General features: G+C 36.8%; 3 protein-coding genes across 3 annotated transcripts; 1 reads left to right on the forward strand and 2 right to left on the reverse strand.

Moving 5' to 3' along the window:
- The first annotated feature begins 551 nt into the window (after positions 1-551).
- On the forward strand, positions 552-1204 carry LOC122670873 (30S ribosomal protein S17, chloroplastic). The gene has a single exon (XM_043867889.1). It carries the CDS (start codon positions 631-633, stop codon positions 1099-1101), a length of 471 nt encoding a protein of 156 aa, XP_043723824.1. The 5' UTR covers positions 552-630; the 3' UTR covers positions 1102-1204.
- A 2404-nt stretch (positions 1205-3608) lies between these two features.
- Positions 3609-9900, reverse strand: LOC122670872 (aspartate aminotransferase, cytoplasmic). The gene is made up of 12 exons (XM_043867888.1): positions 9670-9900; positions 8053-8124; positions 7435-7496; positions 7277-7360; positions 6958-7057; positions 6747-6867; positions 6240-6403; positions 5611-5748; positions 5376-5497; positions 4913-5007; positions 4491-4611; positions 3609-3849 (listed from the first exon to the last, which is right to left on the reverse strand). The coding sequence occupies exons 1-12, from the start codon at positions 9871-9873 to the stop codon at positions 3765-3767; spliced, it is 1368 nt and encodes a 455-aa protein (XP_043723823.1). The 5' UTR covers positions 9874-9900; the 3' UTR covers positions 3609-3764.
- A 3797-nt stretch (positions 9901-13697) lies between these two features.
- Positions 13698-14114, reverse strand: LOC122672124 (ninja-family protein AFP2-like). The gene has a single exon (XM_043869621.1). The coding sequence runs from the start codon at positions 14112-14114 to the stop codon at positions 13698-13700; it is 417 nt and encodes a 138-aa protein (XP_043725556.1).
- Positions 14115-17748: the final 3634 nt, after the last annotated feature.

A 17748-nucleotide genomic window follows, 5' to 3' on the forward strand; every position in this document is an offset into this window, starting at 1 on the left:
ATATCAATATGGATTAGCCGATACGCCTGATTTGTTACTATTTTTAAATTCCATGGTTGCCTGCATGTTTTAATAGTGCTCTTCAGTAGCTCACTAGATAGAAGCCTAAATTAAGGGTTTCAAAATCAAAACGAAACCGTTTATCGAAACCAAATCGAAATGTTTATACCAAAACCGTGAAACTGTTTAATAAATGGTTTGATTATGGTTTAAGAATTAAGACAGTTTAATTAAATGGTATAAATCAAACCGGACCGTTTAACAATCTTAGATGTACATAAATGTGCCAGAATCAAACAAAAACCATTTAAACCAAAACCGTGAAACCATTTAACAAATGGTTTGATTATGGTTTCAAAATTGAGATCATTTAATTAATTGATTTAAATCGAATCGGACCATTTAACGCCCTGGCTAATTGCCTAAACCGGTAAACCCTCTCCAAAGGAAAAACGTAATGAACTAAGGGCATGATTGCAATTTGAAAACTGACCAGACCTCACCTCACTGCACTCCCTCAGCCGGTTGTCCTTCCTTACTCTGCCATTCGATTAACTCCCACCTCATCCACAAAGATAAGAGGCGAAGGAGCGAAATCCTCTTCCCCCTTCCACCCCTCGCTAGCCCACAATGTTGTTATCTTCCCCGTCGTCATTTCTAATACTCCCTCAATTGAAATCTCTCAGCATCAGCTCTCCATTCCTTCATGGATCTTCACCAATTCATCATCTCAACAAACCCTCTTCATCTCTTTCAACTTCACAGCCATCTCCGCCTTCTTTTCTTCCTCAAATTCGTGCCATGAAAACGCTGCAGGGAAGGGTCGTGTGCGCTACCAACGACAAGACTGTTGCGGTCGAAGTGGTGCGTCTCGCCCCACATCCAAAGTACAAGAGAAGGGTGAGGAAGAAGAAGAAGTTTCAGGCTCACGACCCTGAGAACCAGTTCAAGGTTGGTGACATTGTACAACTCGAGAAGAGCAAACCTATCAGCAAGACCAAGGCCTTTATTGCTATTCCCGCCATTGCGAAGAATCGTCCCAAACCCACTGAAGTCGTGCCGCAAGAGCTTAGTATCCCATTGGAGTCCCAGCAGACTTAGATGAGTAAGATTACGCTTTTGATTCTTGTATCTCAACTGTATTCAACCGTTTCTATCAAATCCTGCGTCGATTTGGTTCGTTTGTGACTGTTTAACTTCCGAATTCTTGTGTTTTTGTGGATTAATCAATCGAGGTGATGGAATTGTTCTTTATTGGTAACTCCGTTTATTCAAGTTTCGTGTGAAATTGGTGGCTTTTAGTTATCGAACTAAAAACTAGATATTCTCTCTTAATTATTGAAAATAAAATTGGAGTTTGTGCTAACTTATCAGAACCAGTTTTGATGAACCCTAGTTTGGCTTCTCTTGGAAGGGACAGTCAGAACTGCCGTTTTTGTGCTTGATTATTTGCCATTGAGAAATTGGGAATTCTTGTTTTGAATTGAAGATTAAAGATGGAAGTCCTATCTGTCAATCATGTGGTGATCATTTGAGATATTTTTCCTGCATAAAGAGGAAAAAAGCTTTACTGCATTGGAAGTTGTTTCTTAAGTTTGGGCCTCTTCTTAGCATTGTATGATATCTGGTTATTCCATACACCTTCATCTTATTTTATCAATCTCAAATAGTAGATGTTCGATGTTGTATTTTCTATGACCTGGGTAGTCAAGTGGGTCCTCTTTCCACTCATTTACAGCTAAAGGGTAAACAAGAATCAGCTATCTCCTGGTTATGACTTGCCTCAAAATCAGGCATTGCAAACCTCAAAAACCAATATTGCTGGAAAACTAACCTTTTACCTGTGTACTCGTTCGCCAAATCTTGTTCAGTTCCAGCCAAGCTCAGTTTTGTCTTAAATCTTCTTGGAAGAATACCAAACAATGGCTGAGCTGATTTACGAACACTCTCTTCCCGTGGTCATGGTGATAGTAAATCAATCAAGCAACAGAATGTACGAGAGTGAGAGCGAATATTAATTTGAGGAGATTTTGTACTTTGTTTATGGGTCATATGGTTGAGGTTTAGAGCGACAGTATATTATGAAAGAATCAATTCATTCAAGGGTTGTCCGCCTGTCTGTTCTCTTTCTCATGCTGGTCAATCGCATCGCTGTCCTGAGTCTTGCTTGTTGAGCTTCATTTGATAAGCTTGGCTCCTTTGCATGATTTAATATGAAGAGCCAGCTTTGACAAGCTTTCTAGGTACTCTAGCAGGGAAGGATAGTTGTCATTTGAAAGGAAACGCCCCAATGCAAGATGTATTTGGAAAAAGAGTCCTTTTCTTTCTAGTTTTCTTCTTATCTATTGTGATAAGAAATTGCTTTTAGTTCAGTCCGACCTTGAAGCACGACTCACCTAAGGTCAATGCCGACTATCAATAGAAAAGACAAATCCCTTATGAGTAGTAACTAATAAATCGATAGAACTGCTGATTGTAAGACACTGGACCTTTCAGTACCATCTTCCTCTTGCCACAAACAGTGTGTTATAAGGTAGGTTCCAAATCTCTTGAGACACCAGTAGCACTGCAAATCTTTTGGTTCATCAAAACTGACAAGAAGACACTCTATTTCCTCTTGATGTTTGTTGTTTTCCGGAGCACCACCTTCTTTCTCTTTCTGCTAACAGTTATTTTATTTGAATTGATCAGAAATAAGGGATTCCTCTTTGCCTCACGACAACCGAACCCCTAATTGAAGATCAATTGATCTCATTCCTTGTAACTAGCTGAGAAGCAATCACGTTGAAAATTTGATTGTAACAAACTAGGTTGGGAGAATCAAGTGTGCTCCTTTGAGGATTGGTGACTTCCTTCCATTATATTCCATTCGTGATCTGAACTGTAGAAATTTTGCCTCTAATATTAATGATAGATTAACACATCCGAGTTGATGTGCTACAATTCCATCATCAACCGCATTACATGCCGCATACATACAGTATACTTGTACTTCTTTCATATGTTAGAGAGAGAGAGAGAGAGAGAGAGAGAGAGAGATGGATTTTCTCTTTTGTAAAGGCCTTCTTGTACATTGTTTATTATGTTTTAGCTGTCATGATATGTTCATCCAGAGTACCTTTCTCAGTGTCAGAGAACACTTTCCCTCTGTTCTAATTATCACATTTCCTTCCCTCCCCCAAAAATGCTAAACCAATGTTTTTCTCCTACCATGGTTTGGGAGTCTAATTTTGTTTGTCAAAAAACCAAGGGTGATGAAATAAATTTATCCGCCTACATTGGAAGCAATTCACCATCACGTTCCAACATTTGAAGTTTGGATAAATTGATAATAGTTTGGATGATCGACCTATCAAACTTGGTGGTCTATCTCTGACCCAAACTTTGTCTGGTTCATCACCAATCCATGTTCACAGAGGTTATCATAGGGTTTGAAATTGCAGGTATATACTTGATAGGATCAGGAGGTCTAGGCTTTTCCCAAAGATCCCTCTTTTCATATAATCTGTATTCACTAATTGTTCTAATTCTTTGAACTTGATGAAACAACGGTTAAACCGAGATTTTCATAAAAAGAAAAAGGTTAAACCAAGATTAAATAAAAGCAAATTCAGTCTACACAAAAAATTATGTCCATGCGACTTTAACATGGAGATATGATTATTGCATATAAGATAGGGTAAAAAACTTCAAAAAGGAAATCCCCAGCCACAGATTTAACAGCAAAATGAGCTTTGCTAACTTAAGCTTTGCCCATATATTGATTAAACAATACGGGTGACAGCTGCATGTATGGCATCTGCAAGATGAGGGACTGTCCTTGAGCTCAGACCTGCCATGCTAATTCTTCTGCAACACAGAGAGAGAGAGAGAGAGAGAGAGAGCATGGGAACAACATTATCAGAAATAGAAAAAGCGAGCCAACAAATATATTCATAATTTTATAGTAAATTTCTACCATTGATACAGGACTTTCAAGTTCAATAAATATTGAAGCTTAAACCCAATACACTAAAACTTCTTAACCCATATCCCAGCATGTCAATAACCTCAATGAAATGGATTGAAGCTGGTGAGATCAATAATTCACGAATTTCTTATTAATAAACAGCTAATATAATGATTTGAGATTGAGGCTTTGAATAGAAGACACCTGGGTGTGGAAGGGTTGACCATAAGCGAAAACTAACATAATTTACAGACAAATATTGGTGATACTACGCATGTTTGGAATTACTTGTTTCCAGTAAACAGTTATACAGGTAATTGGCATAGTTGTCACGTCGGGGAAGGTTCAAATTCAAGGTGACACCAATTAGGTGACTAAGGCGCCCAAGTCGGCCAAGGCGACACCTTGACAACTATGGTAATTGGTTCATCAGACTACTTCCCACTAATATTTGATTGAAAAATGATTCAGGGAATAAATATTATTTTCACAAAGAATGGGTATTTAATGGACAAATATACCATTGGAGAAATAACTTTACCCGTCAGATGTCATGTAGACGTGATACTCTTTGGTCATGAAGGAAACTTGCTCTGTATTCAATCCTGTGAATGTAAACATTCCAATCTGCTTAATAATATGACTCCAATCGCCTGGTGTACCTGCATAGAGGCAAAGAAAAAGCATCAAATCATGTAAGCTTAACTGAGAATAGTATATATGCAGCAGTTGTTGTAAACTGGATACAAGTATCACCGAGTTCCTCACAAAAGAATCTGAATTTGTCCTTCACAAAAGATGTACTTTAAAAAGGCAGGTCATTGCAACCGAATTGGGAACTAGACATTTGATTTCAATGCAATTATATAGTTGAACCAAAGCTAACTTTGCAGCCACGATAAAAAAAAAATGCAGGAAATGAGGATCAATAAACTAACATAAGAAACCCAAAGACAAGCTAACCTCTGGAACGTAGAGCATCAAATAGTTGCTGGCGCATGCTTTTAATCCGGTCAGCCATTGCTTTCAACTCAATTGTCCATTCATGATACATATCCCTGCAGTCAAAGCACACAAACTTAGGGGAAAATATTAATGGCATAAAAAGTCCATAAATAAGAGCTTGTTTAACCCCTTGTATAATGTCACCTTGCTCTGACTTAGATATACAGTATTTGCATCTTTTATTTTATTCACCCTTCAAAGCATTATTGTAATTATTTTATTAAATGATTCACTTGATTTATATTAGTTTAATTAAATCCGTCTTATCATAATCCTTATTTCATTATTTGGACTGCATTAAGTTATCATAACAGAGAATTTGTTAATTTGACTTGCTTTGCCTATCATTTTTCCAAAATTAAACTTGGTATACTCAAATTGCAAGGGCTAAATCATTCCTGGATAGCAGCAGCATTTATACCTGTCCTTGAGGATGGTAGCTACAATGGATGGACCATGGATAGGTGGACTGGAAAACATGGGCCTGATCACAAGTTTGAGCTGGCTTTCAACCCTGCTTGCTACATCCGCTGTCTTGCAAACCTATAAATTGGCAGACCTTTAGATTCATAATATGACACAGCTTTAATCAAAAGAGAAAATAAGCAGCAACCAATTTTGAAACGATAGATAATTGCTTGAAAGGTGTTTCTTACAATGTTGAGGGCACCAACACGCTCCCCATAGAGTCCCATGTTCTTCGCATAACTCTGAGTTGCAAGGCATTCACCACCATCTGCAACAAACATGCGAATAGGTTGTGCATCGGCATCCAGGCTTCCACTTGCAAAACCCTAGAATTTGAACAATTCACATGACAGTTAGAATGGACCAATCTGAAATTGTCAAGTGCCTACACCCAGGGAAAGAAGAAACCTTATAATTTTTTTCTAAATAACTACACGGATGATGAATTATATCAGTGAATAAAAAGGGTGTACCCAGTGCACTCCTGCCACTGCGGGGTCTGAGGAGGGTCATAACTAAATAACTATAACTATAAATGCATAAATTATAAAATAATTAATTAACTAAATAACTGTAAATGCATATATTATATAACTAAATAACTATGACATATGGTCTGGAATGTAAATATATGACGCTTGCGTTGGCGTCTTGAGACTTTGCACCTACATATGTGCCATGACTACTGTGGACCAATCATTAGCCAGTTCAGATAATCGAATTTCCAACAACATAATTGCTATCCAGTTGTTATTCCAAGATCACAAGGGACTTGACAATCCCGAATTACTTTGGGTTTTGGATCAATCAAAGTTACCTGATAGGCACTATCAAAGAAAGGCAACAATCCTTTTGATCTCGTCAGCTTCCTAATCTGCTCCCACTGGTCAAGGGTTGGATCAACACCAGTCGGATTGTGAGCACATGCGTGAAGCAGCACTATTGCTCCTGTTGGAGCAGAACCAAGATCTTCTAGAAGGCCTGTTTCCCACAGATAAAGAAATATCATAAAATGCAAAAAGTGCCACAAAACATCAGATGTAAAACACAAGAGCCAAACAGGATACTCGAAAGTTGAAACAGAAAAAACAAATTAACAGAATTGAATGAATAACCAAATATACTTTGAAGAACTACAATTACTGAATATTCAGTAAAAAAATCAGATTTAGTAAATATTATTTAATCTTGATCTTGATACAGAAAAACAAATTATGCATAATACCTAAATGAAGATTCACTGGTGACACACTACTGTAACATTGCTGATAAGACCCTAAATAGCTTTATAACAGTATAGGCTCAGCATCAGAGAGGCACAAACCTTGGAAGTTCAGTCCACGTGTAGCTGGGTCATAGTAGCGATAAGTCTTCACAGACAATCCAGCTATAGTGAAAACTTTTGGATGGTTCCCCCATGTAGGTTGCGGAATGTATATTGTGTGCTGGTAAAAGAGGGATAGTTAAATTGTAAGTTACACAAATCATCGACTTAGAAAAGAATCAGGTTTAATAAACAAACGTGAGTTCTTTACTTGGTGATAATGTCTGACCAAAAACTCAGCACCAACCCTGAGTGAACCAGTACCAGACAAGCACTGGACAGTAGTCACCCGGTTCTCTTGAATAGCAGGGCTGTTACCAAAGCAAGCAAACTATCAAAATAAGTGCAATAAAACAAAATATGTTCAATAAAAGTAGAAGTAGGACATTTTTAACAATAACAAACATTAATCTTTAGGTTTATTGATCCTTCAAAAATTTTGTATCTGTCTACTTGCAATGCTTTAACTTCTCAGATCTTTCCATATTACTGCAATTATAATTCCAAGTAAAACTACAGGTTATTTTTACCTGTCAGAACCAAAAATGAGCTTAGCACTTAATTTATTGAACTCTGCCAATCCAGTAATGGGGAGATACTCCTTAACGCGAGACCTGAGATTTGTAAAAAGTCAATAACCACTTCATTTAAAGTCAGTAATAGAAATAACAATGATTCAATAGCTTACTGGTCCTGTACTAGCATCTGCTCTGCACGTCTCACCACATTCAGAACATAAGGTTTGCCTTCCTGTTACACATGATGTTCGTCAATTGAAATAATTTTTAATCAGATGTGACTAAACTCTTTTTCATGTGAGAACACATAAGCCTGTCTGCTAGTTGAATGTGGGTGGGTGGGTGTGTGTCTGTGACCACATTCAGAACATAAGGTTTGCCTTCCTGTTACACACGATGTCCGTCAATTGAAATAATTTTTAATTAGATGTGACTAAACTCTTTTTCATGTGAGAACACATATGCCTGTCTGCTAGTTGAATGTGGTTTATGGGTGTGTGTGTGTGTGAGAGAGAGAGAGAGAGAGAGACGCAGACATTACTACAATTTATTTTGTACATCTTTTCAGGTATGCCTCATAGGACTGAAGCATGGCACTACTAGCACCAGAAAAAATGGAATCCAATTCCCAGTCTAATGTATGACCGCCAACAGGAGTTACCAGTGAAATGGAAAAGTTCAAACAAATGAATACACATAAATAGGCATCTATTCTGAAATTCAAATCCACATGTGTTTATTCCTACATGTTAGCAAAAAAATCAAAAAATGTCATCAGAGAAACACACCTCTGTTCGATAGGCACCAACACCTAAATTCAACTTGATTGGGCTGGTATCCTTGTTATATGCAACAGTCACCTGATTGGTTGAAAATAATTCATAGTTAGTATAAGAAATGAGTAAAAAAAATCTGCATCAAGTTGTCAAACAGAAAAGAGATGCTAAGATTAAAAACCTCTAAAGAGGTGATAGGAATCAATAGAGCAGGCTATATGAGTTATTAGGCATAAGAAAGTGAAGAAAGTAGTGATTTGAGAAAAGGAAGGGGGGGGGGGGGGAGTTGAATAGAGCATAAACATCATTCGAAGGGGGTGGGGGACTGATTTTGTATTTTGGGGTTTCCATTATCTTTTCAGAATCCCAAACCCTACCCCCCTCCTCCCCACAAAAACACACATATATTAGACTATTTTATGCCTTATTAATAAATTTTGAAGGACCTGCCTAGGCAGTACAATTTGTTGTAGGACTTGTGCGCCATATGAAGAAACAAAGAGCTACCCTGCCATTGGCTCATCGACTTCATTTTTCAGGTGCAATGAATATAGATATGTCCATCATTAATGAAAACAGTTAATATCGTGGAATTGTTATAGAGGGCCAATGGAAGACATTTTTGGTTGCGCAGAAAAATTAAGTTATTTACGACACCCATCATGCCATCTCCCAGACAAAGAGCATGCAATTAAGGTATTTTCATTTGTGAGATGTAGTTCATCAAAACGTTTTGGCACTTGGGAGGGCAGTGTCTTCAACTTATAAGACTTCTTTCAACTTAATGAAATAGTTTCAGGTGTAGGTGATAAAGCATCCGGACAGAGTATCAACAAGCATACTCGTTTCTTATTCATCTTCTTGTAACAAAAACACACAAGTTTTGCTTCACACAAAGAAAGTTAAAAATTTAGTAGTTTGCTTTCGCAGCACCCATTGGGTTGAATAGGCGCTTGTCTTCCCCCCCAACACACACAAAAAATAATTTAATAAATAAATAAAAGAAGCGTAATCTTTGATATCAGGAAAACGTCAAGTTTGATCACTATGACCGTGGCGGAAGGTGAGATGTATACGCAACCAATCTCCTGCAACTTTTTTTTTTTTTGATCGAAATGAAAATTATGCATTAGAGATAAACCAATCTGCTACAAAATTATGTCGGTATTTCCTCCTGATGAAGGGAGCTTAAAGCCAATAATCATATTAGATTCGACTTCAAAATATATCCCGAGATTAGACTCTTAGTATTTCTACAATTTCAGAATTTTGTTATCCCAGAGAGTATATTGCTTATTAACTTACTAAACTTTTCATTTCCAAACATCTGCGGCATAGACAGTAGGGAAATGAAGCAGATACAACGAAACATAAAGTTCATACGAAGATCTAAATGAATTATACAAACATTTAATCAACCAATATCATATAATCAAACGACAATAACAAAAGAGAAATTTGGTATCAATGAGACTACGAAAAATTCTGAACGTAAGAAAAGAAAACGATTCTGATACAAATAGAGCAGGAAGAATAAGAAGAAGATGGAATCTAATCAGAAGATCATTAACAAAAAAAAAAAAAACCAGTACAATCAAGGTTGCAGAAAGAGGAAAGTAAGAAGGTTACCCCAAGAATCGGATCTTCAGGAGCTCGAACAACGTTGGCGAACACAGAATCGCCATTGAAAGCAGCAGTTGGAGAGGGAGAGATGGTGTTTTGGGAATCCATGGAAAAAGTGGAAGGATCATCTGAGAGATGCCTCGCCAAAGCACTTAACCTTCGATCCGTTGGCGAACCGTGGGCGCCGGATAAAGAGTGCTGTGGGCGCATTTTAGGTCTTTTTCGTTGTTCAAATGGTCTTAAGGTAAACCTGTTATGGACTTTCACCCTTTTATAGTGGGGACTCCGTGCTGACGTGGCCGTCGAATGGAGCTCTCATCTGATTACGTAGATGATCGGTTGGTCCGGCCCTCGCGATAACCATGATGGTTAGAAGGGTACGTGGCTATCAGCCTATATCACTAGGAACGTAAATCAAGAAAGAGTTATAGAAAACCTTGGCGCATTTTAGAATTGCGACTGAAAAATGAACAGGTGGCATACTTTTGGACAAACTAACCCCTTTAAGGCACGTTTCCCAAGGCAGTTTGCAAAGACTCGACCACGAAGCCGCCTTTTGTGAATCGATTTGGTATTTCTAAAAAAGAAAACAAAAATCGATTTGGTTCAAAATTCAAAATAGAAGAATCAAAATCAAACCGAATCTAGAATATAAATATACTTTTTAAATTAAGTTCAAATTATTTGGTTCGATTTCACTTTTTGTTCGATATAAAACCAAATTTTGTATGATTTCTATTTTAAAATTAAAATCAAATTATCCCAAATGTGGTGATTTTTATTTCAAAAATTGTTTGGTTTGTTTTTACACCTTATTTCATTAAAATAGAAACCAAATGGAATAGAAACTCTGAAATAACTAAGGAGCTATTTCAGAATTTTTATTTCATTTGATTTCACTCTTGATCTTTAATGAGCACATGGTTGGACAAAATAGTAATTTCAAGTTAAAAGTAAAGCATCATCTTTCTTCCTCTCCTAATGGTCTCACCACCACCACAATTGTCACCACCACCACCACCACCCCCACCCCCTTCCCAGTCCCGCCTCGTCCTACCACCATCCTTTCCAAAAAAATATAGAGAATCTATTCTCAAAAATTGAACGATCAAATAAATTTTTTTTTCTTGAAATATTTCATATTGATACAACTAAAACAATTTCAATTTCTTGACCCAAAAATCTATTTCTTGACAGTTTCATGAAATCAATTTGAAATGAAATAGTTATCATACCAAATATGGTCTTATTAGGTTCTATTTTAAGTATTTTCCAAACATTAAAAGAAATAAAATTTATTATCTATAGTTGATTGAAATATAAAAAAAATATAATTTTATTTGATTCTTTATTCGATTTAAGAATAAGTAATTCAGTTCGGATCAGCGGTTTTAGTCATAAAACTTAACCGAAAAACAGATTCCAACTTTTTAAACCAAAACCAAACTAATTTACTTTAATTTGATTTGGCTTGATCTAAATGTCCAATTTCAATTCTACATTAACACCCTTAGTTCATAATTAGTAATCATTTTCCCTAATTTAGATATCAGTAAGGAAATAGGGATGTAAATGGATCGGATTCGGCTTAGATAGTGCTATATCTGCATTTGCATCCGATTAGTTTTCAGACGGATTCGGATAGTGCCAAAAGGATATGGACACGGATCCGGATCGGATATTTTATCCATTTACATGTAAATATAGATTTTCAGATAGCTATAGCCTATTCGTATCCGTTTAGCTTTCGGACGGATTCGAATAGTGCTAAATGGATACAGACACGGATACGGAAATGAATTTCGATTATTCATTTACATCCATAAAGGAAAATCTCCTATGCTCATAGAAAACGGTTTCGTCATCAAATAGGCCTTCTGAGTCGGAGAAGAGAGAGAGGATCATAATTTAATGTGCCAACTTCACAAGAGTTTCATTGAAGTATTGAACAATTATTTCAATCTTGACGGTTTCAGTTTCGTCAAACAAGTTCTAAACTAGGAGTGTGGTCGGTTCAATCCGGTTTAGTCAGTGCTGAATCGGTTTGAGCTGAGAATGGGTGAAATCAAATCTGGCCCAATAAGGAAAGATTTGGTTTCGGTCTGGTTTGGATTCAATTTATATAGACTTTCTCACATTGAGCTATTATCAGTTTGATGTCATGTTTGGTCTGGTGTGGGTTCGGTTTATGATGTATACATATACATAATTATGAACAAAAAACAAGTTTTTTTTTTTTTTTTTGGATTTTCAAGTTGGTATCTATTTGATCTAGTTTTTAGATTTGGTGCGCTTTTTTATCGGTCTGATGCAAGTCAGTTTGCAGTCGTTTCAAAACATCTAAAACTGAAGCCAATCCAATAAGAAATCGATTCGGTTCAGATTTTTTTTTATCAAGTTCGATCAATTTGACCGATTCAATTTAGGGTTTCACACCCCTATTCTAAACCACCAAAACACATGACAATGTGGCAAATTGTTACATGTTGGTTAAATTGAACTAGTTTGAATATTTGAATGCCATGAGTAGTATCAGGGAGTTGTAATATTTTAGGTAAGTGGTAGGTGCGGGTAAGTAGTTATGAGAGAGTGAGAGTGAATAGCAATGAGAGATTTTAGTTAATTAGTGGATAAATGAAGAAATTGTAGTTGTGGTTGGTTCATTAACTACGTGTACCTATATTTATAGAACACAAGAGGATGAATAGAGGTAGACTTTTGATTGTGTTTGATCCTAAAACAATCCCTTAGGATTCTAATTTAGAGTTGTGAGGCAGTTCCCTCAATAGAACCAAACTCTTGTCTTAATTTTCTCTCTCATCTCTCTTATTCCAAGATACATAATAGATACGTATTAGAGCCGATTATAGATCAGAGGGTGGTGAAGCTAGAGGGAGATGTTTGTACACTTCAAGAAGGACAACAACAAATCCTCTTGAAACTTGATGGGCAAAAACAAATTCTTTCAAAACTCATTGAGTTGTTTGAGAGGCTCAGTACTCAAACTCCCAACACCGAGTTTGAGGTTAGCATAAATTTGCGAGCATCCACCCAAAATCCAAAGCCATGCATGGCCAATGAGCAACGTCTTCAACTGATCAAAGCTCAGATTAGTATTATAATGGCTAGCCAAGAATGGATGTTCAAGCAAATGTAGACACACCAACTCTTTAATACAATGTTTGACAACCAACAACCCTTAGAAGAGTGTTCTGTTAATCAAAATGGATGGATGACTTCCTGAAGGTTGAGGCTATGAAGGACTTCCTAATGTTGTATTCGACAATTTCACGGACAAGAATGATAATTGGGAGAAAATCTATCGATTATTCAGCTAGCTAGTCCTTCTCATATGACCATGGTCTTAACTTGGTTGTAAAGTTAGAGCCAAGGTTCAAAATCCAAGCATCAAACTCGGGATCTGTCATGGCCGATGCTGATCCAAATTGTTCCAACTTGGCCTAGATCAGTCAAAATGATGTATTTCTAGGTTTTACTAGATAGGGCTTAGATCATTAAAAAATACGGATCGTTCGAAAATTCAAAGAAAAAAAAAAAAAGTCAAAAATCCCTAAAATATCAATCAAAAAACCCCAAAAATGACAACTATCGGATCAGATTGACTGATCCAACTGAGTTGTCCGATCCAGGGAACGATCCAGTAAAGCCTGGATGGATCGGCCGATCCGATCCGAGATTACGAACCATGGTTAGAGCCCCTTTCATTGCAACATTCAAAAGTTAACCTTGGTAGTTCGGGTGCATATCGACTTCACCACAACCACCTTTGTTTGTCCTTGTGGACAAGGACACTTCAAAGGAGGAAGGAATGTTACATGTTAGTTAATTTGAACTAATTTGAATATTTTAAGGGTGAGTGGTCGCGGTACGTACGTGTGAAATAGGTTTGCAGGACGTATTTCCCTGGTGACCATTGATTTCACCAAGCACAATCTGAGTCGTTGAACGTATTTCCTCAGTTGAACCGAAAACCGATTGTCATCCTAACAATAGGTCATTATTTGAAATCCCTACTATGACGCTGAATCCATGTCTCTACTCTTCCTCTTCGCCTCCATCCTCCTCAGACACTGTAACTCCTTCTGTTTCCTCCGTTCTTCTTCTATCTCAGTAGGCAATGAACAGGTTCTGGGCAAAGGCGCAACAGGTGGTGGAGTAACAGCATCATCTTCCCGCAAAAAAGTCATTAACCCAGCGACCGAAGATGAACGTATGAGCTGCCTCTTCTCCTTGGGGTCTACCTCAAAGCAACCACCTAAAGAAAGCCCAAGATTCAGTTCGATTCCTTCACTATCTTCCGTTTCAGCCTCAATTTCGGTCGCCTGATTACTCACAGACGTGAATCTCTTCAACAGATCTATCGGGTACCCAGCCATTGGCAGAGAGAGATGCTCGGTTTCACTGGGTTTACCTCTCATTGCTTCACCCATGGTTTTGAAACGAAGAAAGATAAAAACTATAAACACTTATTTTAATCCTTTCTCCACCTATATAGTGATTCTTTTATCAAATTTTGAGAAACCCAGATGCAGAAGCTCCAGCACGAAATGCCATAACAACCAGAGAAAACCAGCATAAGGAAGCCATGACGAGACAAAAAAAAAAAAAAAATTACAATATCCCCAGGTTGAGATACAGAAGGTTTAGATTACTCTGAAATGACTCTCCCTCAGTAAAATCCCCTTTGCCTAATTCCGACTTATCCGTTAGAACCAGAGGAAAACACCACCGACGATGGAGGAGAAGCCATTAGAGAGAGATGGATCGAGGAGATGAGAAGAAGACCTAGTTAGGGATTAATGGAGTAAGAAGAAGAATCAAGAAGATTCTACCTGATGTGGGTTTCGATGATCTCTAGAAGAACCCAAGAGGTAGCAGCTCACAGTCGCAAGTCTCTCAACCTCTCGGTTTCTTCAATCGGGAGAGAGGCCAGGGACTGTGGGGAGAGATTTTCACCGACTGTCACAGTGATAGCAAGACTAAACAGATTTAGACATTTTTACGGCTTAGATTTTGCTTAGTGAAATCGACGGTAATGAGAGATGAACGTTCCCCAAACTAATTCATAAGGATGTACCGCGACCTTTTTGCCATATTTTAATGTCCATGAGTGGTGTAAGGTAGTTGTAATGTTTTACATAAGTGGTAAGTAGGGATGAGCAGCTATGAGAGATATAGTTAAATATTAGTGGATAAGTGGAGAAATTATAGGAGTAGTGGTTAGTTCTCTAACTACTTGTACGTGTATTTATGGATCACAAGAGAATGAATGGAGGTAGACTTTTGATTGGGTTTAGGGATGTAAATGGATAACTGAAAATCTGAATCGGTATCTGTTTAAGGACATTCATATTCGTTTAGAGATATTGGAAAAAAATCCAAATAATCCGATAAAAATCCATCCGAAAAAAAAAATCCGAATACTTAATAATAAAAAATTAAATAAATAATGACCTTGAGGGTTTTTGAAGATTCAACTGGTTCTAGAATAGTAGAACATGAGGAAAAGAGAATCATGATCTAAGAGATATGGATTGAGAGTGAATTTAATCTGAAGGGGGAGGAAGGTTCAGATTACACAACGGATGATCGAAAATCCGAATTCGATCTGCATCTGAATCCATCCGAATCTGTTTAGAGGTATTCGTATTCGATCAAAGAATATCCGGATCCGATCACATCTGATCTGTATCCGAGTCGAATCCGATCTGTTTACATCCCTAATTGTGTTTGATCCTAAAACAAACTCTTAGAATTCTCATAGAGTTGTGAGGTTGTTCCCTCGATAGAACCAAACTCTTATCTTATTTTTTCTCTCCCCATCTCTGTTATTCCAAGATACGTAATATGTATATATCAATAAACCTTCTTCGTTTTATTGTATAGCAGCTCTCAATTGATTAAAAAAACAAAAAAAAAAAACTTATTTTGGAGTCGCAGTTTTCAGCATCATTAGTAGGGATATTCACATCCCGATCAAGACTACTCACTCACAACTCAGCGAGTAGAATTATTTGAAAAACAAAAAAGTTGAAAAAGAGAAGGGTAAATTGCACCACATGTCCTTGATGCTTGAAGAAGCTGTACTTTTAGTCCAACGTTCCATCCAATTACGCTTAATAAGTTCTTGGAAAAAATTGCAACAAGTTCTTGAATGTAATAACCATGGTTAATAAAAACGAGAATGGAAGGTACGGGTTTTAAAAGATGCGAAACTCCGATGGAAATAGTTAAAAAAGGGTAAAAAAAACACATACGGTACGGATTTTAAACTTGTAGATTAAGAAAAATGTGATCGAAAAAATGACAGTATAATATAAATTGATGAATTATTACTTGAATATCTACATCTCATGTTCAAAACAACTATAACATCCAACATTTATGCATATATATATATTTCACAACTCATTATAATTTTCAGGGAAAAAAATAGTAATAAAGAATAAACATGAAATGAAAGGGTTGTAGTTTTTGCATAAGGAACTGTTTCAGCAAAAGCAATTGATTCGATATGATTATATTTTTATTCGGACACGTGTTAGATGAAAGTAGGAGTCTTATACTCTCTTATAGGAATTTATTTGTGTTTTTTCTTGTTATCTTACATTTTAAATGGAAAGATTTATTAAAATAATGATATTATAGTTGTAGTCCATCTTGAATTAGGAACCTCACTTCTTAATGAACTCATTTTTGCTTAAACCTTACGTAGGATACATATGGCAATTTGTTTTAATGTCAAATAAATGCAAATTCATTTAAAACGTAGAAGGCAAAAGTATGCATTTTTTCCTATTATTTTGAGAGGCATAAGACAAAACGTGTTTAAAACGCCAAAAATAGAAACAGAGTTTTAAACATGTTTTTGTAAATCGTGGACATGATTAAGGGTTCTTTTTTTGAACATTGTTTAAAGAAGAAACCAAACACATTCAAATGACAACTTCCCTCACCGACCTTTTCTTACCCTTGTTTATTGCTCCACCAGCATTGATCTTTCACATTCCCTTCTGAAGCTACAAGCCCCCATTTAGAACTTTCTACATCTTCTACTATAGAATTCAGCTTTGAATAAAACTAAGCATTCAATATTGATTGGGATAACCCTTAACTTTAAGAAGAAATGGATCCAAGTCCCTTCCATTGATTTTATTTTGAAGCTTTAACCATTAACCGCCCAATCTAACTGGTATTTTATCAAATTTTTTTTATGGTATTTATCAATTTTTGGTTGAACCAACAGAAATGAACTAAAATTATTAAAGCAGGGGCTAAACATCTAATATTAAAATGGGAAAAAGAACTCTGTCCGAGAGTGTGGCTTATGCCAGCACTCCCATGAGTCTATCTCTCTTCTCTCTACATGAAAAGACACTTTTGCCCCCTTTGTTGGAAAAAAATTCGATTATGAATCAAATTCCGATTCCCACTAGAAAAACCCATGGGTAATTTGATAATTATCCCGTCACTTAGTATTAGGGTTGTGCATTATATAAAGATATGGTGTGAAAACCCTGGGATACACTCTTATAATATTACTGACGTTTTCCATTTTCTCCAGTTTTCTTTTCTATCAGTCTGTGATTAGGGTTATGGCAAAATCTCAATTGATTATAGAGGAGCTTGCATTCAAGGGAACACAAAGCTGTACGTATACGCGTGGGACTCATTGCGGAAGGGCTAAGATCGCGTAGAGGCTTTACGCTTGTGAAGCTTAAGGTAACGATCGAAACCCTAAGTTTCGTTTTGAGATTTAAATAGTTTCTCCCATCGATTGCAACGATTCCAATTCGCTTCCGCTGAATCGTACCCGAGATTTTAAGTTTTTAATACCCTTGTTTTGAGAAAGAGAGAGATAAACACATGAGAGTGCCAGACAGAAAACTGCTATCCTATTAAAATTCTAGTATAGAGAGTATGTAAATGAATGTTATGAGAACCAAAAAGGGGGGGGGGGATTTTATTTTTGCTTTCTGAGCCCATTCTGGCAATACTCAGGGATGCTCTCCTGATGCTGCTTATTTGGATATGGCTTGTGAAGATGAATAGCTGTAAACGAAC

Source organism: Telopea speciosissima, chromosome 8 (assembly GCF_018873765.1).
Source record: "Telopea speciosissima isolate NSW1024214 ecotype Mountain lineage chromosome 8, Tspe_v1, whole genome shotgun sequence".
NCBI lineage: Eukaryota > Viridiplantae > Streptophyta > Magnoliopsida > Proteales > Proteaceae > Telopea > Telopea speciosissima.

Excerpts from the sequence above, each read along its gene's own strand:
- LOC122670873 (XM_043867889.1), top strand. The coding sequence starts at position 631 with ATGTTGTTATCTTCCCCGTCGTCATTTCTAATACTCCCTCAATTGAAA.
- LOC122670872 (XM_043867888.1), bottom strand. The coding sequence starts at position 9,873 with ATGCGCCCACAGCACTCTTTATCCGGCGCCCACGGTTCGCCAACGGAT. Across the intron at positions 5,498-5,610 it reads GTGTTGGTGCCCTCAACATT|GTTTGCAAGACAGCGGATGT; the intron begins GTAAGAAACACC and ends GCCAATTTATAG. Across the intron at positions 5,008-5,375 it reads GCTACCATCCTCAAGGACAG|GGATATGTATCATGAATGGA; the intron begins GTATAAATGCTG and ends CTTTGACTGCAG.
- LOC122672124 (XM_043869621.1), bottom strand. The coding sequence starts at position 14,114 with ATGGGTGAAGCAATGAGAGGTAAACCCAGTGAAACCGAGCATCTCTCT.